The 25,405-nt window shown below is 42.0% G+C and overlaps 2 protein-coding genes and 1 long non-coding RNA gene across 6 annotated transcripts; all 3 read right to left on the reverse strand.

The window, feature by feature from the left end:
- Positions 1-7,122: 7,122 nt before the first annotated feature.
- LOC147956841 (uncharacterized) lies at positions 7,123-7,784 on the reverse strand. The gene is made up of 2 exons (XM_087531487.1): positions 7,779-7,784; positions 7,123-7,707 (listed from the first exon to the last, which is right to left on the reverse strand). The coding sequence occupies exons 1-2, from the start codon at positions 7,782-7,784 to the stop codon at positions 7,123-7,125; spliced, it is 591 nt and encodes a 196-aa protein (XP_087387613.1).
- An 8,028-nt stretch (positions 7,785-15,812) lies between these two features.
- Positions 15,813-17,058, reverse strand: LOC147956842 (uncharacterized). The gene is made up of 4 exons (XR_015611275.1): positions 17,020-17,058; positions 16,844-16,899; positions 16,658-16,732; positions 15,813-16,576 (listed from the first exon to the last, which is right to left on the reverse strand). It is a non-coding gene; the product is annotated as an uncharacterized LOC147956842 (long non-coding RNA).
- Positions 17,059-18,427: 1,369 nt separating this feature from the next.
- Positions 18,428-23,522, reverse strand: LOC125523022 (dihydrolipoyllysine-residue acetyltransferase component 2 of pyruvate dehydrogenase complex, mitochondrial). Of its 4 annotated transcripts, none has more exons than XM_048688061.2 (19): positions 23,347-23,522; positions 22,738-22,819; positions 21,982-22,082; positions 21,808-21,890; positions 21,660-21,700; positions 21,488-21,543; positions 21,292-21,366; positions 21,118-21,210; positions 20,769-21,011; positions 20,669-20,690; positions 20,277-20,353; positions 20,100-20,185; positions 19,853-19,928; positions 19,610-19,677; positions 19,457-19,523; positions 19,281-19,376; positions 19,097-19,199; positions 18,902-18,997; positions 18,428-18,792 (listed from the first exon to the last, which is right to left on the reverse strand). In XM_048688061.2, exons 1-19 carry the CDS (start codon positions 23,374-23,376, stop codon positions 18,722-18,724), a joined length of 1,566 nt encoding a protein of 521 aa, XP_048544018.1. In that variant the 5' UTR covers positions 23,377-23,522; the 3' UTR covers positions 18,428-18,721. The 4 variants fall into 4 exon arrangements, with proteins under 4 accessions (XP_048544018.1, XP_048544017.1, XP_048544016.1 ...); XM_048688060.2 differs by having other exon boundaries at positions 20,277-20,362; positions 23,347-23,521; XM_048688059.2 differs by having other exon boundaries at positions 20,618-20,690; positions 23,347-23,521.
- Positions 23,523-25,405: the final 1,883 nt, after the last annotated feature.

Raw genomic sequence — 25,405 nt, forward strand, 5'->3', positions numbered from 1 at the left:
CCATCGCATCAACTTGGCATGCTCTTCGTTTCTAAACAGACGTTTCAACCGTGTTATTATAGGAGCATACCACATCACCTTCGCAGGAACCCTCTTCCTGAGGGGCTCGCCGTCAACATCACCAGGGTCATCTCGTCTGATCTTATACCGCAACACACCGCATACCGGGCATGCGTTCAGATCCTTGTATGCACCGCGGTAGAGGATGCAGTCATTAGGGCATGCATGTATCTTCTCCACCTCCAATCCTAGAGGGCATACGACCTTCTTTGCTGCGTATGTACTGTCGGGCAATTCGTTATCGTTTGGAAGCTTCTTCTTCAATATTTTCAGTAGCTTCTCAAATCCTTTGTCAGCCACAGCATTCTCTGCCTTCCACTGCAGCAATTCCAGTACGGTACCGAGCTTTGTGTTGCCATCTTCGCAATTGGGGTATAACCCTTTTTTGTGATCCTCTAACATGCGATCGAACTTCAGCTTCTCCTTTTGACTAATGCATTGCGTCCTTGCATCGACAATGACCCGGCGGAGATCATCATCATCGGGCACATCGTCTGGTTCCTCTTGATCTTCAGCAGCTTCACCCGTGGCAGCATCATTGGGCACATCGTCTGGTTCCTCTTGATCTTCACCAGCTCCCCCCGTTGCAGCATCACCGTATTCAGGGGGCACATAGTTGTCATCGTACTCTTCTTCTTCGCCGTCTTCCATCATAACCCCTATTTCTCCGTGCCTCGTCCAAACATTATAGTGTGGCATGAAACCCTTGTAAAGCAGGTGGGAGTGAAGGATTTTCCGGTTAGAGTAAGACCTCGTATTCCCACATTCAGTGCATGGACAACACATAAAACCATTCTGCTTGTTTGCCTCAGCCGCATCGAGAAACTCATGCACGCCCTTAATGTACTCGCGGGTGTGTCTGTCATCGTACATCCATTGCCGGTTCATCTGCGTGCATTATATATAATTAAGTGTCCAAATTAATAGAAGTTCATCATCACATTAAAACCAAAGTGCATACATAGTTCTCATCTAACAACATATAGCTCTCCAGAGCATCTAATTAATTAAACCATACATTGAAACTATGTAAAACATTTCAATGCGAAAACAAATGCGATCATAATCACAACCAAGGTAACAATTGATCCAACGGCATAATGATACCAAGCCTCGATATGAATGGCATATTTTCTAATCTTTCTAATCTTCAAGCGCATTGCATCCATCTTGATCTTGTGATCATCGACGACATCCGCAACATGCAACTCCAATATCATCTTCTCCTCCTCAATTTTTTTTATTTTTTCCTTCAACAAATTGTTTTCTTCTTCAACTAAATTTAACCTCTCGACAATAGGGTCGGTTGGCATTTCCGATTCACATACATCCTAGATAAATAAAATCTATGTCACGTTGGTCGGCATAATTTTCATAAACAATAAACGAACCAATAGTTATGAAGATAATATACATACCAAATCCGAATCATAGACAGGACGAGGGCCGACGGGGGCGGATACCAAAACCATTGCACTATATAAGATGCAATAATAAAAGTAAGAAAATAATACAAGTATCTATGTAAACATACAAGTAAGAATATTTTTCCTTTCAGAAAGAAGATAAGAACAAGAGGCTCACCACGGTGGTGCCGGCGATGAGCTCGGCGCGGGTGATCGACGGTGGTGAAGACGGGGACGGGGCGTGACGGACCGCTAAATCTAGACAAATGTTGAGGAAAATGGAGCTTGGAGGTCGAGTTTGAAGTGGAGAAAGCTTAAGTAGTGTGGCTCGGGCATTTCATCGAACACCTTGTGTGCATAGGAGGTGAGCTAGAGCACCACCAAGCCCTCTCCCCCTCGGCCAGAAAAAAACAGAGCAGTGTGCTCTGCTCTTACACGAGGGGGTATATATAGGCACCTCATTGGTCCCGGTTTGTGGCAAGAACCGGGACTAAAGGGGAGCCTTTGGTCCCGGTTCGGGCCACCAACCGGGACCAATGGTGGTGGGCCAGGAGCGAGGCCCATTGGTCCCGGTTCGTCCCACCAACCGGGACCAAAAGGTCCAGACGAACCGGGACCAATGGCCCACGTGGCCCGGCCGGCCCCCTGGGCTCACGAACCGGGACCAATGCCCACATTAGTCCCGGTTCTACACTGAACCGGGACTAATGGGCTGAGCCGGCCTGGACATTAGTCCCGGTTCTACACTGTACAGGCCCTTCTCAAGCGATGTTGCCTCTGTCGTTGCTGCATCAAGTAATCAGTTGATAGGCCAGCAAGCCCCTGCAATAGCTTCGCCAATTGCATTACGTAGCACTGCACCCGCTCCACCTATTCTGTTTTCAAAAAAAAGATGCATCGATGTTCAACTTATATGATAGTCTTGGTGGTCTGCACCATGTTATTGCTTGTGGTTCAAATCTTAAATAAGCACCCATATAATTTGTTGTTATTGCTTGAATAGCAAAAGTAGACCGAGGTGGAGGGGCCACAACCACCCCTTTTACAAACTCTCTACGTTGCCACCAAATATACCAAGCGCCCCCATAGTAATCATCTCCTTCAACCCAACTTGCCCAAGTACCAGTGATTTATTATTCTGTCGACTAAGCAGCTCTTCAAGAACTATGGATCCAGATCGGTCAACATATGTAGCCTCCATAATAATGTCTTGAAGACCCAGTGATTTTCAGACATCTTGTGCCCGGTTGCAAGTGAACGTCAGATGCTTAATATCTTCAGGACCTGAAGAGCAAACCGGACATTGACCCAGAGTAGGAATGTGTCTGTTTGCCAACACTGCTAGGCCTGGGATTATGCCATGCAAGGCTTCCATCCAAAGATTTTTACTTTGCTGGGCACTTTCAGCTTCCATAAGATGTCCGAGACAGGATTGCGTGAAATTGTCCCTTTTCCATCCGCTCTAGTCAGTCCGTGTCTATGAGCATGATCCCATTCAATATAGTACACCGACTTTACCGTGAACATATATGATTTTGTAAAATGCTAGGCCACAAAATCTTCATTCAGATGTTCGCCTAAGGGTATCCGCGGGATTCTCTCCACATCAATTGGGTTAAAAACATCCCTAATTAGCACCTCATCCCAACTTCGAGTAACGGGATCAATTACAGTTTGCAACAACATTTGGCCTTTAGGTGTTTGCACCATTCTAGATGGACTTCCTGGTATCCAGTGGTCCTCCCAAATATCTATCTGTTCACCGGTGCCAAGTCTCCAAATGTGTCCTCTCCGAACAGTAACCAGGCCGGCCACAATACTTAGCCACGTGAAGGAGGATCCTTCATTAGGGCCTGCCTTTAGTATATTGCAGTGAGGATAATACTTAGCTTTTAGAACTTGAGCACACAATGTATTAGTATTTGCGATGAGTCTCCAAGCCAACATGGCTAGGTTAAAACAGTGTAGGTCCCGGAAGCCCATACCTCTGTCCTTCTTGGGAATACACATCCTCCACCAGGCCATCCAATGTATCCGTTTAACTTCCTCCGTATCTTCCCACCAAAATTCCGCCATTGCATCTGTTATCTCCTTACATGGCTTCTTGGGAATATTAAAAACGGACATAGCAAAAACAGGGATAGATTGTATCACTGCCTTCAACAGAATTTCTTTCCCTCCTATAGACATAAACTTTTCTTTCCAACTCTTCAATCTGTTTATGATTCTCTTTAGTACATGAACAAGGCTATCCCTTCTGTCTACTCCTACCATAGCATGAAGTCCCAAATATTTAATAGAGCTTCAAACATGATATTGAGTTCCAGACAAATATCAGCTTTTATGTCCACATCAATGTTTGGGCTTAAAAATACGCTACACTTTTCTTCACTCACCAATTGACCCGAGATTGCACAATATTGTTCTAGGAGCTGTCTCAACGAGGTTTCATTAGTCATGTCAGCTTTCATAAGGATAAGAGAATCACCAGCGAAAAGTAAATGTGATACCGATGGTGCATTTCTGCAAACCCTGACACTACTAGGGAAAAGCTTATAGGCAGACGTTTGCTAGTAGCGCGGGTTTATACCCCTCGCTACTACTAAGTTGATAGTAGTAGCGCGGAGTTTTAACCCTCGCTACTACTAAGCGGTCTCTACCGTGCCCCCCGGGACATGCCATAGAGTAGCGAGGGGTATAAACCCGCGCTACTACTAAGTTGATAGTAGTAGCGCAGGTTTTTAACCCTCGCTACTACTAAATACGAGGTAGGTGAAGTCCCCATATCCTCGGCCGAATCCCTCCTCTCTCCCTCACTCTCCCCCTCTCTCTAGGCTCTCCTATGGGGCTCCTGCCCAAGCACACCTCCTCCATGGCGCCCACGAGTTCACCTCCCCGCGTCGCTGGCGTCCAGGAGCTCGCTCGTCTTCCCCCTCGCCTCTATGTCACCACGGCGGAGCACCTCACCATCGGCGACCATCCCCGCTGCTACCTCCATCTCCTTCCTCTCTCCTTTATTTTTATTTCTCTCTCTCTCTCTCTCCTCCTCTGGATTGACTCACCCTCCCATGTCCTTGCCCGTGCAGGTCGTCGCCATGGACGACCAGGAGCTCACTGCCTTGGCTGCAAAAAGGAGCCCCACGCCACCGCCTTGCTCGGCCATGGATCTGAGTCCTCTGCAGCAGCCGCCGCTGGATCTGGTCTGCCGCCGCCCTTCCGCACCTCCGGCGACCCCCGCCGGCGCTGGATCGAACCATTGCTGCCATTGACAGCACGCACGGGATTGAGAATGTTTTTTAGTTTTTGAAATTAATAGTAGTAGCACGGGTAGCACCCACGCTACTACTAACAGGTGTAGTAGTAGCGCGGGTGCACCCGCGCTACTACTACAAGTTAGCTGTAGCGCTGTAGTAGTAGCGCGGGCACCTGCACTACTACTAGCTGTTTAACCCGCGCTACTACTAGGTTTTTTCCTAGTAGTGTGATCCCTTCAATGCCACGAACCTCCTCTCTATGAGCTAGAGGACTAGACAAACCTTCTGCATGGTTTACGAATAAATATGATGATAGAGGATCACCCTGCCGGAGACCCTTTCCCGAAGTAAACAAATTTGTTTCTTCGTTGTTGAATCTGACCTTATACTTGACCGATTGAATGCAAGCCATCAGCAACTCTACAAACTCATTATGAAAGCCCATTGTGCTCATGGTCTTTCTTAAGAATTTCCATTCCACCCTATTGTAAGCTTTGTGCATATCCAGTTTCACTGCACAGTAGCCCCATTTGACTTTTTTCTTAATCTTTATAGTATGTAGACTCTCATAAGCCAACAGAATATTACCAGTAATCAGCCTACAAGGAACAAAAGCACTTGGAACTGGGGAAATAATCTCATCGAGAATATATTTCAGGCGGCAAGCGATCATCTTAGAGATTACCTTATAGAGAATATGTTATTTCAAAAATGCGGAAATGAAATAGATGTGCTTTTTGTGAAATCAGCCAGTAAAGTGAAACGTGGGTTCTGAAAATGAAAATAATATGAAACTAAACTGATTATTTGGAAATGAGTAACCGTTTATTTCAAAAGAGTGAAATATGTTATTTCGAAAATGTGGAATTGAAATATATATGACTTTTGTGAAACAAAGCTACGGAAAGTGAAATGTGGTTTCTGAAAATGAAAACAATATGGAACTGAAATGTCAACTTGTGAAACTGATTATTTTAAAATGTGTAAGAGTTTATTTCAAAAGAGTGATGTATGTTATTTCAACCTCTAGCTCCAACTGCACCGAGGACCGGCAAGTCTCCCGGCCTAGAACCCTGGCGAAGGGCCGCCATCGGTGCTGTGACTGGAACCACCGCTCCAGGGCCATTGCATCATATATCACACCCCGGTTGAGTCCACTGTCCCCACGTTGTCACCAGAGCGTCGCCGTGTCACCTGGAGGAGCCGCTGGAGGAAGATCTCGTGCCGCCGTGTACATCCCCTCTAGGCAGCCACGCCACGATCGCCGGACTTGAGATCTCTTCCGTCCTCTTCACCAGTGGCGCACGGGCTTTCCCGGCGGCCACGTCTAGGGACAACGATGGGAGAGGGGAGGATGGAGGAGGTGGTGGTGGCGGCTGCTAGGGTTAACGCCCCAGGTTGCCCTGGAATAGGCGGCGTGAGGAGCTCATGAGAGTTTATCTTTTGTTTCAGCTCCCGTCTTCCATGAAAGGAACTTCGCGCGGATTTAAGAGGTTAAACATGTCATGGGTAATTGCACAAAAAGGAGCGCTCCAAATAAAATAAGATGTTTACCCCTAAGAAAAACATGTTAAACATGTTGTCGGCAATTGCCCAAAAAGATGGAGTTCCCGTTCCAAAAAAAATTGCTAAAACGGGGTGCCCAAAAATAAAATAAAAAAGGATAGGCGCACATGTTATGTGCTGAGTTAATCTGGGGACAAAAGTTTGAATCTAGAAGAACAATGGCAAATTAAAACGAAATTTTGAATTTAGAAGGACAATGACAAATTAAAATTGATGTGGGTAAAGAAATATAACATCAAATGTTCCCGTTTTAAAAAAAATGCTAAAACGGGGTGCCCAAAAATAAAATAAAAAAGGATAGGCACAAATGTTATGTGCTGAGTTAATCTGGGGACAAAATTTTGAATCTAGAAGAACAATGGCAAATTAAAACGAAATTTTGAATTTAGAAGGACAATGACAAATTAAAATTGATGTCGGTAAAGAAATATAACATCAAATGTTCCTGTTTTAAAGAAAGGGCCAAGCGCATGTGTCATACGCGGGGGTAAATCTGGTGACAATGATTTTTAACCTTGATCATTTGTTTTAGTTGCTAATTGTGCAGTGCAGCACAATGGGTCACCGTCTCACCGTTTCGTGTGCACCTTTTACGGGCACGAATGACTAGCCATGTGCCTCCATTATAAAGAAGGTCAAGTGTCCTCAACTTGCCGATGTGGGACTAAAGCAAAGCGTCCTCTGTTCCGCGGCTGGGGCACTTGAGTTATACTAATAAACACGTCATCTGATGCTGAGCCTATCTGATGGTGGCACACAACTGCGCGCAATTCGTTCAGGTTTGGAATTGGAACATGCCTAGCAGAGCTCATCGGTCTCTATTCATACAGTGTTTCCTATTTTAGGCTCATCTTATCTCTACTATTAAAGAGGGATCGAACGTCGTGATGGTTCGACCACCTCGTTCGATCCCCCCGCCTCGTACAAAAGCCATTGCGCGGTGTCCCACACGCCCGCACAAAATCCAGCCCGCAAGCCCAAAAAACCAAGGGCAACTCATCTGATGTTCGGCCCATGGACCACCAGTCAAACGAACCAAACCCCACGATCACACGCCCAGCCAACAGCAAAACAGTTCGGCAACCCACGAACGAGGTCCATCGACCAAAAATCAAACCATCGAATGAGCTCCATCGACCCATCGACCCGCCAACGCACGTCGCCACCAAGGACAGAAACGCCAGTTCTTCCTCGCGTACGAGCTCCAACGACCCGACCCGCGCATGCGCCGAGAAGAGAAACGGCACTTCAGTCGCCGTCAGTCCACATCGTTGTTCACATGCGAGGCCAGCTGTGCGATCAGCACAACTACACCGCAACCTCGGCGTCCGAACCACAACCTTCGCTCGACGGCTGTTGCGAGGCGACGGCTGTTGCTGCAAAGGACGGAGATCCTGTTGCTGCAAAGGACGGAGATCCACCTTTGTTATGTTCAACGGTGCCCATCATGCCCTAGGTTTGCCATCATCAACTGTTTCAGCAACATAGTTACCTGCATATTACAGTACTACTCGAATGCATCTTTAACTTGAACTCCAACTACATTGAAAAAGCATCACAGGACAGAGGTATCTCCAACCAGCTTTGTACCAACAGTTAAATACCTTTCTGTCCACCGTAGTGTGTGAGCTGTGTCCTTGTTCGACTTGCGCTCTTCTTATTGCTGCAGTGTGCTGGAAGGCTTCAGCTTTCTTAGATTCTTACTGCTTTCTGTATAGAAGAGAAAATGGTATGGTGAAGATAATATATTTATTGAACAAATCTTTAATCTGCACTATTAGACAAGAGCAAGATGCCCAAGTTAAAAGACAATATCTCTGTTTTTTTAGCGTAACATGCCCAGGTTAAAAGACAACAGCAATATGCTCAGGTTAAAAGACAATATCTCTGTTTTTTGGCAGTAATAATAGCCTTGTCACTACCTACAGTAGAACACCATACTTTGTTAGCTTTTTCTTGTCACTGTCTATATCTTATTATTGATAATATAATCATATAAAGACTACAGGTTTAGTTCAGAACATAAAGCTTCTATACGACACAAAGATGTCACAGGACAGAGGGCATCTCTATGATAAAGGGAAAAAAGGTATGTGTATGCAAATCAGATGTCTGCACATAAAGTATTCAATAACCTTTCATAACTTATCCTACATAGTAGAGATTATCAGTTGTTGAATATCAGAGGACACCGAGATCACAACCCAGGAATACACACCGGCCACCATCTGCTTTTTTCATACGCGAACCAGCGGGCGCTACTAACTACAGTGTTTCATCTTCTGATGATGATGACAGTGTGCCCACGCAACTGCCTATGATGGTTCCTATAGCAGGCAATCTCACGGCCTTTCAGCCAGTACAACAATAGGAAACCTCAATCGGTATCGCCCTTACACGCGATATTTTTTCACTTTGCATTTATACATTTGTTAAACCAAAGTGGTCCTAACTTGTTTAAGCTGGAAATAACAAGAGACAGCATGAAATTTCAAACAGATGCAGGAGGAAGATGTTTGGACAGTGACTTGCTAAAGAAGAACAAAAATACTAAGGTGTCGTATTTCTTTATAATGCATATGTTTTTTAATATGGTAAAAACCTGTGGCATCTATTATCATATATAGCAATATAAAAACTGACTTAAGCTTCAATTGCATAGAATCTCTTGTTAGAAATACATGGATAAGGAACTATGTATCTGATAATTAATGAAGAACCCAAGCTGAGTGAAGCCATCAGTGATCTCCTCATATCTCTACCATCTCAACTATTAAAGGATGAGTTTTTCTAGGCGACAGATACTTCGATATGAAGAAAAGGAACATAATCTGTTGATCTGCTTTTCTCTGAACCTCTGTGATAAGATTTAGCACGCAACTGTCCTTAATTTCTAACACGTTCTTAAACATCAATTTTAGGCCTCAAAATTCAATGCAGAAGGTGATTCCAAAGTACCATGTACAGGATTAGAAACATCAACCTTAAGCTATTTGCCAAAAGATGAAGACCAAGCTTTGCATTCGATTTTTACAAATGGTACATCAGTATGACTGTCACCATTGTAGAGTACTGACTTTTATGTCAGGTTACGTTGCATAAATCTGTATGATTCTGCCATTGTGTTTTGCTTTGTTGAAATGCATTGTGGGTGTGTACAATTCAAAATTTGGTCAGGATTGGCAGATCGAACAGGAAAGGTTTAATCCTCATCTCACTAAATAAACAACCAAATCCTAACTGTATACCGATACTACTCATCTAGCTAGCCTTATACTGCAAGCACAAGTTAATTTTACTCCTCCCTAATTAACAGTACTCCTGAATGACAGATATAACTACTCCTGAATGACCAATACTACTGGAGGAGTACTCCTTAACTGAAAAGATTTAAGTTAATTAAAGGAAAAAGGCTTCAGTTTATTTTTATTAACAAAAAATGTTTTAGTTAATTTGAGTTAACACAAAAGGTTTCAGTTAATTACTACTAGAGGAGTAAATTAGAAGGTTTAAGTTAATTAAAGGAAAAGGTTTGAATTTATTTTAATTAATAGAAAAATGTTTCAGTCAAAGTTACAGTTAAAGCAGATAAGAGAATGCTCCTACTGTACTGAAAAAGAAGAGAGGGAGAGAGGACACTACTACACTTGCTACAGAGTCTGTAGGGGGAACTACTCAAGCAGTGCACTGCACTGCAAGTAGTGCAAGCAAGCAAAATTGTAAGCTACTGCTGCTGCAAGCAAATTCTGTTAAAGCAAGTTCTTCCTACTGCAATTTAAAGCAAGCACAACTTGCACAATTCACAAGAAAAAGGCAGGACAAGGAAAGTGTAATGGTGGATGACTGAGTGATGGTAACAAATCAAAAAATGGACAATTTGCACAGGTTGTAAACAATTATCCCTCTGAATGAATGAAGCTCGTGATTGATTGCAAGAAAAATTCCATGAATGATCTTAGCTGAATTTGACTGAATTGTCTTGGCTGAATTTGACTGAATTATTCAGTCCATGGATGATCTAGTAACAATCCTAACAAAATCCTTAACTGAATTATGCACAAACATTATTCAGTCCATGCTAAAGTTTGAGATTTCTACAGTTTTATCTTGACTGAATTATGCATCAGTAAGTTGCAGCAAGCATAACATGGAGCATAGCAGAGCATAACATGGAGTACCTTCCATGGCGACCCAGGAAGAAGCAGAGTTGGAGAAGCTGTCCATATCCATCCGGGAAGCGGCGCCTCCTGCCTATTTCCTTGGCCATTGTACTATTTCCGGCGGGGGCGTAGGCGGAGGTGGAAGACGACCGTCAGGCTACTCCCTTTCTCCTCTCCTCGCTGCTGTAGTTGGTGGCCCTTCCATGGCGTCGCCCTGGTCATGGAGACGGGGGTCAGAGAGGGAGGGAGAAGAGACGGGGGTGGGTCAGAGAGAGAGAGAGAGAGAAGAAGAGAGATTCGTACCCATGGACCCATGGCTCCCTGAGCTCGCTGGCTAGGGATTCGGCTCCTCCGCCGCTGCGGCTGCGTGGTCGTGGAGGAGGACGGCGCTGTGAGGTGAGGAAGAAAGCCCCGCTCCGCTGCTCCAGCGCCGCTCCACATCAAGCGCCGCTGCGAAGCCGGCGTGGACGCACGCGGATCCAGCCTTCGTCGCCCAGAAGCTCGTCGCCGACGCCTAAAAAATCAAGCTTTTGACCTACGGTACGGGGTGCGTGGTGGTGGAGAGAAAGGGAGTCGAGGAGAGGCCGGCGACGACGGGGATCTGGAGGGGAGCGAGAAGGGGCGGGTGAGAGGGGGACGAGAGAGTGAGCTCAAGTGTGTTAGAGCAGTGGTGGGAGGGTATTTCTGGAATGTGAAATGTATTCATAGCGTGAAGGGAAAAGGGCGGTGAGGAGAAAGTGAGAGCGGTGAGGAGAGAGTGAGACCGTGAGAGTCACAGCTGGACTTCCTTATTCCTAAATATGAAGTATAAATCTTTTTAGAGATTTCAATAAAGAACTACTAGTACATATGCTCGTGCGTTGCATCGGGAGAAAAAATAGCATGCATTTAAAGTTAGTGAGAATTATATGTGCAAGCAAAATCCTGTGTGCACGTGAAAAAAGAATATTTAGCTTCTTGATTTCGCCGGGTGTGAAGTAATCAATCTGCTAATTTTCCATTCATTGATCAAGGGCATTTAAGAGTTTTATTACGTCATTGTACGCCAGAGAAGGCCCATGAATTATTCAATCTACTTTTCCTTTTAATTAAGGAGATTTTAAGGTATGAAGTTTCTGAATTATAAAGATGAACTATTTTCTAAATCCTAAACAATTTTTTGAAAATTATGTACACTTTCAAAAAAAATGGGAACAAAATTTGAAACATGAACATCTTTTAAAATTCACAAATATTTTTTAAAACACCAATTTTTTTATTAAAACATGAACATTATTTGAATTAGTGAACATTTTTTAGCATAGGAACATGTGTTGAAAATTCATAACATTTTTTGAAAATGTGTATGTTTTAACATTATTTTGAATTGTACAAAAACACGAACAAAATTTGAAACATGAAAATCCTTTAAAATTCATAAAAAAATCTTGAAAACACCAACTTTTTTATAAAAACATGAATTTTATTTGAATTTGTGAACATATTTTTAGCACAGGAACATGTGTTGAAAATGCATGAGATTTTTGAAATTTTGTATCTATTAATATTATTTTGACTTGTGAAAATTTAACTAAAACAAGAATATTTTTTGAATTTGGAGCATTTTCTAAAATTCCATTGTTCTTTTTAGAAATCTCGAACAAATTTGAAAAAAAATAAAAGTTTTTGAAAACATGGGAAAAAATTTCAAGTTCCAAATATTTCTCAGAATAGCCACAAAATGTTGGAATTCCGAACATTTTCTATAATTCGATTTTTTTTATTTTGAAAGTTTTTTGACAATTTTGAATTTATAAAATAAATTACATAAGAAAAATAAACTTGAAAGGGAAAAAAGAGATAGGAAAAGGAGAATAGAAATAGAAGTATAATACAGAAACAAAGAAAACTGGGCCAGCTCTTTATCCATTGTCCTGTGCGAAATTCCAACTATTTGTCGCTTCATGCGGAAAATAGAATTTTCCCAGCTGCATGGGCAAAAAAATAAGTGGGCTGGCTTCGCTGGGCCACAGCACGCGGCCCAAGTATGAAATTCTGGAAAAGCCTTTTTTAGCAGACGAACGCATAAGAATTTAGTACCACCTCGGATAAAAAATAATTCTTTTCGGCGGTGAACGGATGAAAAAATTGGCGAAACGCACCTTGCTTTATTAGTAGGTATAGATATAGATATAGACATACGGATGTACAAAGACATATTTTAGAGGGTAGAATCACTCATTTTGCTCCGTGTGTAGTCCATATTCGAACCGAGGTATTTAGGAATGGAGGGAGTAGAACCAAGGTATTTAGACGGTCTGTGAGGGCTATTAAATTTCTTAGATGTCTGTCCTTTTAACCTTTTATTTTTCATGATGCATATGAATTATGATACTATTCGCCGGAAAAATGGTAGTACTATATTTAATTCATATAGCTGTATATGTATTTCACTTTGCAGAATGTGTTACTGATAGATATGGATATTGTTAATTCACGTCGAGTTACCATTTTACATCATATTTTGTATTCCCGTGGCAACGCACGGGCATTCAACTAGTTGGGTTTAGTTGCTGCATGCGGCTGCTGTGCCAAAGTAAAAAAAAAAACTCTTACATCTTCACTACTCCCTCCTTCCCATAATATCTTTATCTTTACCTAAGGACGGAAGCTTTCGTAGTTCTCTATTCGTCACCCCTTTTATATATCTGTTGATTTTGTATTAACTTTAAAAGATTGACGGCTGAGATTTAAAAATAGATTTATACATAAGCGAGGAGTCAACGAATAATAAGTAGGTTAGGAAATAACGACTCGATCGTGCTGACATACCTTTCGGCTGGGATAAAGAGAGAGACGTAGGAGATTGTGAGGAGAAAAAGAGGAAGACATGAGTTATGTGTATGCATCTGGAAGATTTCACCTTTATCAAGCAAACAAACTTCAAATGTGCATGGCACCTATTTTATATATTGCTGAATTTTCCCTATTATAGTTGACCTATCATGTTCTTGCACTAGACTTTTTCAATAGTATGACTGAATTTTCCCTACTATAGTTCACCTCTCACGTTTTTGCACTGGACTTCTTCAGTGGTATGAAGAATACGATACGATTTGCCGCTTAAACACTTCACTCGTGGGAAATTGGAGATATAAGCAACATCAGTGTGAACTCAAATTTCTGTGTGGGCTCATTCTAAAAGAGAAAAAGTGTGTCGCTTGCGCCCTCGAGAAGTCTCAGAAGTTATTTTATCTGTACCACATCTACAAAAATTGATCCGCACACATTGCGTGACGTGTTCTTTGGGTAGGAGGATGTGAGGATATTTGTTTCCCGTTGCAACGCACGGGCACCTTTGCTAGTAAGTACTAAAGGAGAGTTGGGGATTGTACGTTGGTACGCCCCAACTCCCTCCGTCCCTCCCTCTTATAAATTAATAAAAACTCTTGAATTAATCAAAGTATAAACCTCTTAAATTGCTTAGGTTGGTATGTCGGTAGAGTAAAAAAACTCTTAAATTTTGGTAGTGATGAAGCTGGAGTAGACCCTTGACTTAATAAAAAGGAATAATCATTTTCAGTAATAGTGTCGACGTGATTAACACCATCAAAACCAGGCATCTGGTAAATCGATTTAGTATTGTTCAATACCATTCTTATTGTTTGAAGATGTGCAGCAGCGCATGAGTGCAGTTCACCGGTCTGGTATTGGCTTTACTTTGCTTGCTCGCAATGAGACCCCAGAATTAACCTACTCCATTCCTAAAAAGGCAAACCATTTTTTTAGACTATTGAATGTGATGTGGCGAGAGTTAATTAACCAGTTATAATTAACTTTTGTCAGTTAGTCCTGATCTAAAGTTGTTGTTATTGATAAACATTATATTGAATGATGTCTAAATTGCACATTGCTTCCTCTTGCTTATTCTGTCTTCTACTCTCCCTATTCGGCTGTGATTTATCTGCCGGCTCTATTGCCTAGTCGCCACAACATCGGCCATCCTTGTAAACCCTACTTCTCCCGAGTTGGTGACCCGCCTACCTTGTATCCACCACCCACAGTCGGCATCACAACACACCACCTCATTCTGCTCGAGCCACCTCTTCTACCAAGTCGCCGCACCGCCGGTCATCCCACTAAACACCACTTCTTCAACGTCGCCGACCCACCTCCCCTATATCCGCACCCGCTACCAGTGTCATTACTGCGCCGCCTCATCCTGCTCGAGGTGCCTCTTTTCCCGAGTCGATGCAGACTTATGGTAAATCTTATAACCTTAAAGTCAAATGTGTAAATTTCCCAACATTTTGAGAAGCTTGGCAAGTTTGCATTGCATGTTTCTCAACCATTCTCAATCTAGGGTGATCATGTCGATGTGGAAGATATATTGTGAACCACTTGTCTGCTCTTGCCCTTCTTAAGTTTGCTGATATTTTTTTCTATTGTTCATGTTAGTTATCATCGTTTCTACAAAATTTTAAAGTTTATTTGGGTCAAAATATGAATAAAGTGTAACGAGCAGTTTCTGTTACCTGGTTTCTATTTTAAGGGGAAATAAGTATCTTCGACTAACGAAAAAATACAAGGATAAGTTTCAAGTCACCATAGATCTACTGTGAACAAAAGCAAACTGGGGTGCCACAGGGGGCAAACGCGTAGAACACTAGAGCGCCTAGGTGGGTGCTTGGGCCCACCATGGCTTCCCAAACAACTGGCAATGCCCGATAGGGTATATATCAAAAAAAAACTTTCCTGCATTTTTATCGTGTATTTTGCTGCCACCTCTTCGTGATCTCATCTACATCCTTGTTCTGGTACATTGCAGAAGGTCGAATTGATCTACACTATGATCATTTTTAAAACAAACTATCAATAATTTTTAAAAAGGGTGAACATTTTTAAATACATGATGAATAGTTTCTTGATTGATGGCAAACCAAATTAATACATGATAAAAATTGTTCAAAAAGTATGAACATTTATTAAATGTGTAATCAACATTTTTGAAGTACACAACGAACATTTTTTACAACCACTAGGAACATTTTTTTAAACACGAAGAACATTTTTAATACATGAAAATTGTTGTTTCATATTAAGACAAAATAGTTGACGTATTCCAAAAAATGTGGATATATCATAATTTGTTTTGTGTACTTGTGGAAAAATTGAGAGTACAAAAGGAAATGGAAAAACAGAAGAAAAAAAAGACAACAGTAGAGAAAAAATAAAAATAAATTAAAATAAAAATGGGAAATAAAAATAAAGAGGTAAATTCAAAAAATGAAAGAAAATAAAGAAATCTGGACATGAAACTAAGCTATCACAAACAAAAAAGGATGTGAAAAATTCCCACGCAAAACCTTTTCAAATTAATATATAGTTTTAAATATGTCATGAGATTTTTTCGTAAAATTGGGTGAACAAAATTTCACATTCCATAAAAACCTTTTCAAGTACATGTTGAACATTTATTAAATACGGGTTAAAAGTTGTTTCATATGAGTGTTGACATTTTTTAATTTTTTCAAAAATATTTTATAGGTGATACATGTAATATTTAAATTTGTATGGACATTTTTATATGTCATGGATGTTTTCTTGAATCTGTGAACATTTTATAAATGTTATGAATATTTCATTGAATCTTACAAATACTTTTCAAATTCTGGGAACATATTTTACATTAAAAAAATTAGAATTTTTTCTCTTGAACAATGCCACTGGCCAGGTAGAGAGTGCCATTGAGGTCTGAAAAACAACACAAAGCACATGATATAGAAAACCTACAAGGGCAGTGAGCAACAGCAAAAACATATTGATAAATAAATGTAGTAATCCAGCTATACTTCAGCTGACATAGACACTGAACTATCCTTTTATTTATTTACCTGATGAATGATCTTTTTTCTCACAATAGCCAACCAATTAGTACATGTTTAACACATCTAAAGAACAATACTTAATATGGTTTTCTGTACATAAACCTGCAACCAATTGAAGAACCACTGAAGCTTCTATCTATATGGATTTCCTTTATGATACATATATGTACCTCGCCAACTTCAATATCTTTTGCGCCATCTCCACAAACTATCTTAGCGAGATAGCCTTCCTCCATGCATTCCATCTCCACGGTAGCTTTATCCTGGTGACCACACATGTGCTCGACAATTAGCTAGCAGCACAAGTTGTGCCCTGGGTGTAAATGACAAGAAACAAAACTTACGGTTTCCACTTCGCAAAGAACTTCCCCAGGTGAAACTTTGTCTCCTTCCTTCTTCAACCACCTTGCAATATTTCCCTACAAGCCATTCAAAAGTTTTTTACACCACAAAGACAATCGAAGAAACACATGCATGTTGGTCATGCTTTATGTTTTATCTGTACATTTATTTCCAATTTTAGTAATTACCTCGGTCATAGTAGGGGAAAGAGAAGGCATCCCGATTGCCTCATGCAGTGGCAAATCTAAAATGGTATATAACTTTGTTAAAAATGTTATATGAAGATATCAGCTTGTCTGTATCATCTTATAACTCAAATCTGGAAACAATTTTACACAGATAGCTTGACAAGAGAGAGAAGTACCTGCCCCACTTGAAAAATGTCTGGCCAAAACTACCTGTGTACTGAAAAATAGAAACGGGGGGCACGGCCCCCTCAGACTTCCATGTAGTCCCCCGTTGCTTGTTTGCAATTCCTCAGTCTCTTTGAATCATCCGGTTCCTTATTTGGAATAAAAGAAGCAACTAACATCACTGTATTAAAAGAAAGACTAATTTGTGTGGCTCAGCTTTATAAGCAAGCATCGTAAACTTCCCCTTAGTACTTACCTATTTCAAGTATCTTTTTTTAGGGGAACTATTTCAAGTATCTTAAATACGCATTTACACAGAGTTGACAGAAAATTTGGGTTCAAAAGATCAAATTACAATGAATATGTAGATGATGAGGAACGCCAGATTTTGGACCTGCAGGCCGATGCGTAGCTGCCGCAGTGGCAGGTGAGAGCTCGGGATCAACGGGGTTAGGCATGGGTTGAAGGGAACCCGGCGTCAGCAGACACGACTAGGAGGAGGATGGTGGCGCGGGTCAGCTTATGCCATGGCAGAGAATAGGGTGTTGAGGAGTGTTACGATCCATGGTGTGCACGTATTTATAAGCACTGTCCAATTACTCGCTCCGTCCCAGAATATAAGACGCTTTTGCAAGCTCGGAATAGTAGATGACTAAGCAAGATTAGAGTTACAATAGAAAAGGTAGCATGAGGCGAACGCTTGTAAATCTACGCGACTAAGCAAGATCATGTGACAGTACTTTTTGGCTATTTCTATTGGGAGCTCGTCCACTAGTGTGTTGAATGCCTCTGGCTTTGATCTAAAGAAATTCGCTTATGGCAAAACTTAATTTCTTGGGAGCTTCATTCATCCCAAATCGGGTGGTCGTGAGGCACAAGTTGCTATTCAAACCACAGTTTGGTCTAAGGAAATTCGCCGACGCACTGCTGAGTAGTAATGACGAACGCGCACAAGTTGAAGAGATGAGAACATTCAGATCACAATCTTGGGTAAACACAGAAGAAATACACCCGTATACACAACATTCAGACCACAATGGACATGTAAGGAAGAACAAACTAGACAACCCACCATTGATCAATCTTCGACATGTGTCATAATCCTTTTCATCATTGACAAAAAAGGCAATCTCACATCAGACATAATCCTTTTCACCATTGAAAAAAAAAACGAATGAGGAAAAGGTATGTCAGTGGCCTATGGAAGACGCACTATCGCTACACCCTTTTACCAGGGATGCTTCAAGTTAACTGGGCCTGGCCCATTTCTGTGTGTCCTTCACGCGAGGCTAGGCTAGGGGCCATGACACATAGTCGTGCTCTTATTTCATCCTCACATTGCGCGGTTAGGAGAAAAAGTACACAGCATAAACGCCACAAAACTATATAAGAAAAATTCAGCAACAGAAGACTGGCACCTTGCAGCAATACGATACCCAATCTTCTTTGAATCGGATTCAGTAGAACACGGCGCAAAAGTAGCTAGGCAACAATTTTCCACCAGTCAAGTAACGCAAGGGAAAAAAGGTGTATCGACCATTTGCCGATAAATAGGTTAAACATCTCGTGCCGACTATGATCTGTTTGTTTGCTCTTGGTTTCCAGCCCTCATTGCCGAAAAATGAGGCGTGGTTATTGTGGTCTTTATTTGTGAGAGCCTACACAGAAAAACTGCTCTCAATCATCATCATTTACAGCAGAGAAAAAGAACTCCTACAGCAGCATGGTCGTCGGGTCCTCGAGGTAGCCCTTGAATGCCTTGAGCCATTCCGCACCCATGGCACCTGCAAAACGTGAGAGTGGTAGATAATGAACAGAAAACCTTTGTCATAGATACATAGGAATGAGAATCATCATCCACTGGTTCAGAGTCGGCAAGAAAGAAAAACGTACCGTCGATGACCCGGTGGTCGCAGCTTAGCGTGGCTGACATGAAGGACCCGATTTCGTACTGGCCCTCAGCCGCCCCGGGGATTACCCTCTTCTCAGCTGCTCCAGAAAAAAATCCAACCGCGTGGTAAGTAACAGAGTAAGTAGTATAACCGAGGGGTTTCGGTAAGGATCCCCAACTATTAGGCAGCATATTACCAGAGCCGATGGCCAAGATTGCCGATTGAGGAGGGTTTACGATGGCGCAGAATTGCTTGATTCCGAAAGGGCCTCCCAGATTAGAGACGGTGAAAGTGCCACCCTGCAAAGTGTAGCATCAAAATTATCAAGGACGAATACTATTGAACACTCTTGCATTCTAGATATATGTTCCGCTCTATACCTCATAATCTTCTGGTTTTAGACTGTTATCCTTTGCTCTTGAAGCCAACTGCTTCACCTCATCAGCAATAGCGGCCAAGCCTTTCTTGTCCGCGTCCTGTATAAACAACACAGGTCAAAGGGGCAGATGATATGAAGAATGCCACGGTGAACTTAGTTCCGAGTCGAGCAACCCACCCTAACTACTGGAACAAACAAACCGTGCTCAGTCTGTACAGCAACATTAATGTTCACGTTGTGATACCTGCATGGGAAACAGATGAAATACATTACGTTCTGACTAATGAAAATGAAGCTCCAATCTTAATTGACCTACTGTCCATATCTTACTGGCGAATAAAATCATTCATCCAGGAACTGTTACAGGCAGGAACCTTACGAAGAGCCAATGCTGCAGCCTGCATAGTAAACAGCAATCAGCTCAATACTGTAGTGTAGAGATACACAAAGCAACTGAGAATTGTGTGAAGAACCCACAATAAACTTATTCAGATAACATTTCCTACCGCTCAAGTAAACACATTGCCTAAAGATAAAAAGGAGCATCAGAAACCACCATACGTCAAAACTTACCTTAATAACAAGATCATTAATAGATATCTTCTTCCCACCAGATGCATCCTGCATCGGGTTCAACTCACTCCGCAATCTAGAATAAAACAAAATAATGGATGGATCTTCCGTGTCAGAAGCAAAATAATGGTGCAGGCAAAAGATAGGGCTGATTACCCAAACAATGATTGAGCAAATTATCCATCTAGTTCACGGAAAATGGGTAATGTGTAAGATAAATTATTAAATGTACGAACGATGTCCATACTTGATAAGTTTGTCAACACGGCTATCAACTGTCAGATAGTAGTGAGGGATAGTCTGCTTAGATTGCAGCAGGCGGTTTGCAGTAACCTGAGGAAAACAAAATTAGATGCCGTCAATTGCAGTAGAGCATATCATAAGTGACACGTACATTTGAAGAACTCCACAGCATTGATTTTACCTTCCGTATTTGTGTATTTGGAAGATCCACATAACCTAGTCCTGGAGCTGCTGCAGCTTCCTTCTTCGAACCCTTGGCTGCAGAAGCTTCATCAAGCATAAGCATAACATTATCAGTTGACTGAACCCTTCTACTTGCTGGATACATTTTTATGCAGATTAAACACTTTAAATACACCTTTTCTACCATCCACTAATTATCCTACAAATGAGAGTGGCGGTGAGTAAAAAAATGGTGGCGGAGAAAAGGTGAGAAATTCCATGACTAATCATGCTCAGTTTTTGGACTCAATGACTTTTGTTCGCACTGGCAAGGACAAAAATAGACAGAAGAGAGCATACACAAGTAATCCTCAATGTCTGCCTTCAAAATACGCCCATCTGGACCAGTACCTTTTAAGCTTGAAAGCGGTACCTGTTTGGGGCACAATTCTGAAGGTCAAAAACTGCATTTCTTATGGACAATCAGGATATCTGAAATGTAAGGGCTTACATTGTTGTCTTCTGCCAACTTTCTGGCAACGGGACTGGAGAATAAGCGATCCCCTGACTGAGAAGATTCTTCAGTCTTTGTAGCTGTTGGCTCGGGGGCCTTGGAAACCTCTTTCTTCTCTTCTTTTGGTTCCACGGGTTCAGATTGGGGTTTTGATTCAGCTGGAGCTGCAGCTGAAGACGAAGCCTTGTAATCCTTAAATTTCTCAATATCACCCTCCTCTTCCACAGTTATGGCAATAATCTAGTTCACAAAAAAAAAAACTTGTGGTCGTTAGTCCAACAACTATGTTAAGAGACAGTGGCAAAAAGAAGCGTCTCCTATGCATCAGGATATAGCATATATGTACCTCGCCAACTTTAATCTCTTTTGCGCCATCTCCACAAACTATCTTAGCGAGATAGCCTTCCTCCATGCATTCCATCTCCACGGTAGCTTTATCCTGGTGACCACACATGTGCTCGACAATTAGCTAGCAGCACAAGTTGTGCCCTGGGAGTAAATGACAAGAAACAAAACTTACGGTTTCCACTTCGCAAAGAACTTCACCAGGTGAAACTTTGTCTCCTTCCTTCTTCACCCACTTTGCAATATTTCCCTACAGGCCATTAAAAGTTTTTTTAACCACATAGACAATCGAAGAAACACATGCACGTTGGTCATGCTTTATGTTTTATCTGTCAGCACTTTGCATTTATTTCCAATTTTGAGTAAATTACCTCGGTCATAGTAGGGGAAAGAGAAGGCATCCCGATAGCCTCATGTGGTGGCAAATCTATAAATGGTTGATAACTTTGTTAAAAATGTTAGATATCAACTTGTTTGTATCATCTTATAACTCAAAGCTGGAAATGATTTTAATACACAGATAGCTTGACAAGAGAGAGGTACCTGCCCCACTTGAAAAATGTCTTGCCGAAACTACCTGTCCACTGAAAAATAGCAACAGACAGTCAAAACATGGTTACAGCTATGATGAACTAGCATAGAATATATGGACGTGGAAATTCAGGAAAAAGACATAAACGAGAGTGCATACCATGAGAACAAGCTATTGACCCCAGTAGCAGCAATTGGCATCCGTTTGGAGCTGTAGCTTCCCCTTGCTTCTCGTGATGATACCTGCGAATAATAGATGAGACAGCCCACCGAAGTCAGAATACACAACTAGGCTCCAATTAAATAAGTAGGATTGTAATCACAACTGCATAACCTTGAAGGCATGGAGATCTTTTTCAGACTGCCTGTCTAGGAAAATGCTCGACCTTCCAACCTTTTTCCCGTACTCCCCATGAACACTAGAACTTGAGACAGCTGCAGCAGGGCAAGACCGATTATTTTTAATGTAAGCAAGCCCGTAAATGAGGAAATTGCCGTTCCACACACTGAAACCAAAACAGTATGTGTTGCAAAGGTTCGTATTAGGAGATAACCGACATACACTAGAGTTTCCTTTTAGAAAAACTAATGGCCATTCAAATAGCAACACAATTAATTGTATTTTCATTGCTGACATCTCAGTTGTTTAAACATAAGAGGACGAAATGAGCATTCACTTCATATTGAATTTAAAGGCTAGAAGGTCTGTTAAGCAGTAACTCTGTTTTAGAGGTGTAGGCCCTACCTCTTTCAAATCTTAGGAAGAAAATTTCATCAGATTGCGCCCCACTACTGTCAGAGGGGGAGCTTGTCATGGCTGATATACCATACAAGGATAATTAAACCCCGAACCCTATTCCAGCACCAAATATGGTAATAGGCTGGCAGGGTACTGAACCATAAGCATAAAAACAGCTGCATCCTTGTGCAGCACTGAGGTGAAGTGTAGGAAACACTTCCATGCCATGGGTCCTTGGCTGACAAAACATTGAAACATACATTGGGACTTGGGCAGCATACTGGTTTCAGTTTTTTCAAAAAAAGCTAGCTTATCAAAATGCCACGGGAATACAGACAGAGAAGCACGTACCGTCTTCTTTTGCAGCGGCGACAGAGAAGTGCCGAGCGATGCTCCCACGCTCGCAGTCCAGGACGCCGTGCACTCTTCGCAGCTGCACAAGCGAAACGTGTGCAACCATGAGCACATGAAAACGAGCCAGGGATTTACGGTTCCAAGAAAAAAAATCACACGATTACATCGTTCACATCAACCAAAACCTATGTATGGTCTACATCTGCCACCTCTCTCCCCTGTGCTAAAAAAAATCAGAACACCGCCGTGTCCAGATTAATCTGTTCCAGTCGATCCACAGCCACACATCTCTACTCAGAATAACCTATCGACATTAATTTTCCACAATCCAAGTCGCTAAGGTGGGAATGCATGAGCGGGGTATGTGTGATCAATCTGACATAGGCAGCCGCAGGGGGGGCAGCCAGCGAGCGAACCCGCGGCCGCGGCCATCGTCACCGTCCGATTCTAAGCCATCGTCCCCGAGGCAGGATCGAATCTGATCGGATCAGGTGGGAGCCATGGGGGATTTGGGGTCAGGGACAGATCACCGGGCCACGAATTCGTCCGACAAACTGGGGCGCCGCTGGGGCGACGGCACGGATGGAGGGGAAGAGGTGGGGGTACCTTGCGGGAGTGGCGGAGGAGGAGCGCCATGGCGGCGGCGGCGCCGGCGACTGCGCGGCGGGGATCGGTGGGAAGAGGGAGATTCGCAGATGGAATCGAGCGTGGAGGCGAGGGAGGAGCGGTTGGTGCGCGGTCAGGAGGGCGCCCCTGCTCCTTTTCTCTGGCTTGTCTATTTTATTTTTTTTATTTATAAAGGGAGCATTTTGTCATTTCGCACTGGCTGCTATTCATGGCATTGCCACCTCATCAAACTAAAAAATAGCAAGATGGGGACACTGTTTAATTTGCTTAATATATACTAGTATCGTTTATCATCCAAGTGCCAGCACTTCTTTATGCAGAGAAAGCATTTGTGTATCTGCTACGTGTCCAAAGGGCGTCGAAATGAAAAAATGCGGGTCATTGTTTTTGTGGAATTATTTGATTTTATAAGTCAATCAATCAACGAACGGTTCGCTTGAGGTCGTTTTCTAGTAATTGTTTTCAAAAGCTAAGACGAGTTTTATTTGATGATTGATGTCGACGTAGCCCAAGAGAACTTGAAGTAGACTTTTCTTGCCTATCATTCATGTCTGATGTTTAAAGTATCAAATAAAACAACTTAAAATGCCATAAAAGAAGGAGCGTTGACCAACACAACACGTGGACACTAGCTATAAGGAAATGAGAAGTTTAATTATGCCCAATGATGCATCGCTGCACACAAGAAGACAAAAGGTGTTTGTTTTTTAATCATCTTCCAGTCAATTTGCGCTTCGGTTAGCTTGAATACAATACATGCTCTTGGGGCATATAAGCAACATCAAAATCACATCATGTGCAATGTTTTTATTAAATCGGTAGCCGAAGTCGTTTCAATATATGCGATGAATGTTTTTTGCTTGTTTGCATCAGTCTGTGATGTGTTAACTCTACTCATGTGGCAATGATGTTGTGGTGTGGAGAATGGTAAAAAGAAAATGACGTGATTAAATTGGGACAAGATGAGGTTGCCTAAGCGCAAAGGTGGGATGAGAATTTGTGACTTAGAGTTTTTAACCAAGCTTGGCGCTTACTAGATACCCCTGAACGCTGGTAAAATATCGTTCTACTTGTGTATTGTCTTTTCAGGAAATATTACGGCTCTGTGAAAGGGTGTAGTTCATAGCCTTTATCTTGTTAACAAAAGGAATTATTTGACGAGTGGGAGATGGTTGTTCGATTTGGAGGTATCCGTAGATTCCATGAAGGCCCTCATTCAGACTGATTACACTGAAGCGCAATTATCGTTTTAATTGGGTGGCGGACTTCTTGGATAAGCATGGTGCTTAAAACATTCAATGGCTAAATGAATCTTTCTGGCTAATAGATGTTCATGGAATTTTGAAAATTCTCCCATCACCAAGACAACGCCAGGATTCTTCGCTTGGCAACTGGGAAAGAGCGGAATTTCTTCTGTCAAGAACGCCTATCGTTTTGCTACTTTTGATCATGATGTATATTTCTCTAAAGGAGCATCTAATTCTGTCCTTGAGGTGACAGATTTGTATGGAATCTTGTTTTGCAAAGTATGAGTTTCACAAAAAATGAAGACAACGACATGGAAGGCTGTCATGGGCACACTTAGCTATTCTCGTGTGTAAACTTCATCGGCATCTAGCTACCAAGAACACTTGTGTTCTTTGAAGTATGGAGGATGAATGCAGTTTGCATGCACTGATGACGTGTGCCCATGCACGGTTGATTTGGGATCATATGCAAACCATATGGCCGCTTCCCGTGAATGAGCAACTTGTGGACAAGGGAAAATAATGACTCTTCAGTGTTTTACTAATTTGTTTGGAGCCTATTTGATATATGCTAATTATGCTCATATGTTGGATTTAACCGTTACAAAAATGACTTGATCCATAATAATGAAATCCCACGTGTCGATGAGACAGTGACTTTTCTAAACAATTGTTATAATTTATAAATCAATTAGCCATGCTCGAAAGTATACCACTAAGGAGGTATTAAAAGGTATAAGATGCCAGCTTATGATTCTTGGAGGTTGTCGATGTCGAAACCTTCTGGGCAT

Source organism: Triticum urartu, chromosome 7A, assembly GCF_056163025.1.
Source record: "Triticum urartu cultivar PI428250 chromosome 7A, HENAU_Tu73, whole genome shotgun sequence".
Lineage (NCBI taxonomy): Eukaryota > Viridiplantae > Streptophyta > Magnoliopsida > Poales > Poaceae > Triticum > Triticum urartu.

Bases quoted from the DNA above. Each gene is read 5' to 3' on its own strand.
- LOC125523022 (XM_048688058.2), bottom strand. From the start codon at position 23,376: ATGGCGCTCCTCCTCCGCCACTCCCGCAAG. The intron at 21,891-21,981 runs GTTATGCAGTTG...TATTATTCGCAG, and splicing joins AAGATCTCCATGCCTTCAAG to GTATCATCACGAGAAGCAAG. The intron at 21,211-21,291 runs GTAAGTTTTGTT...TGTGGTCACCAG, and splicing joins TTCTTTGCGAAGTGGAAACC to GATAAAGCTACCGTGGAGAT.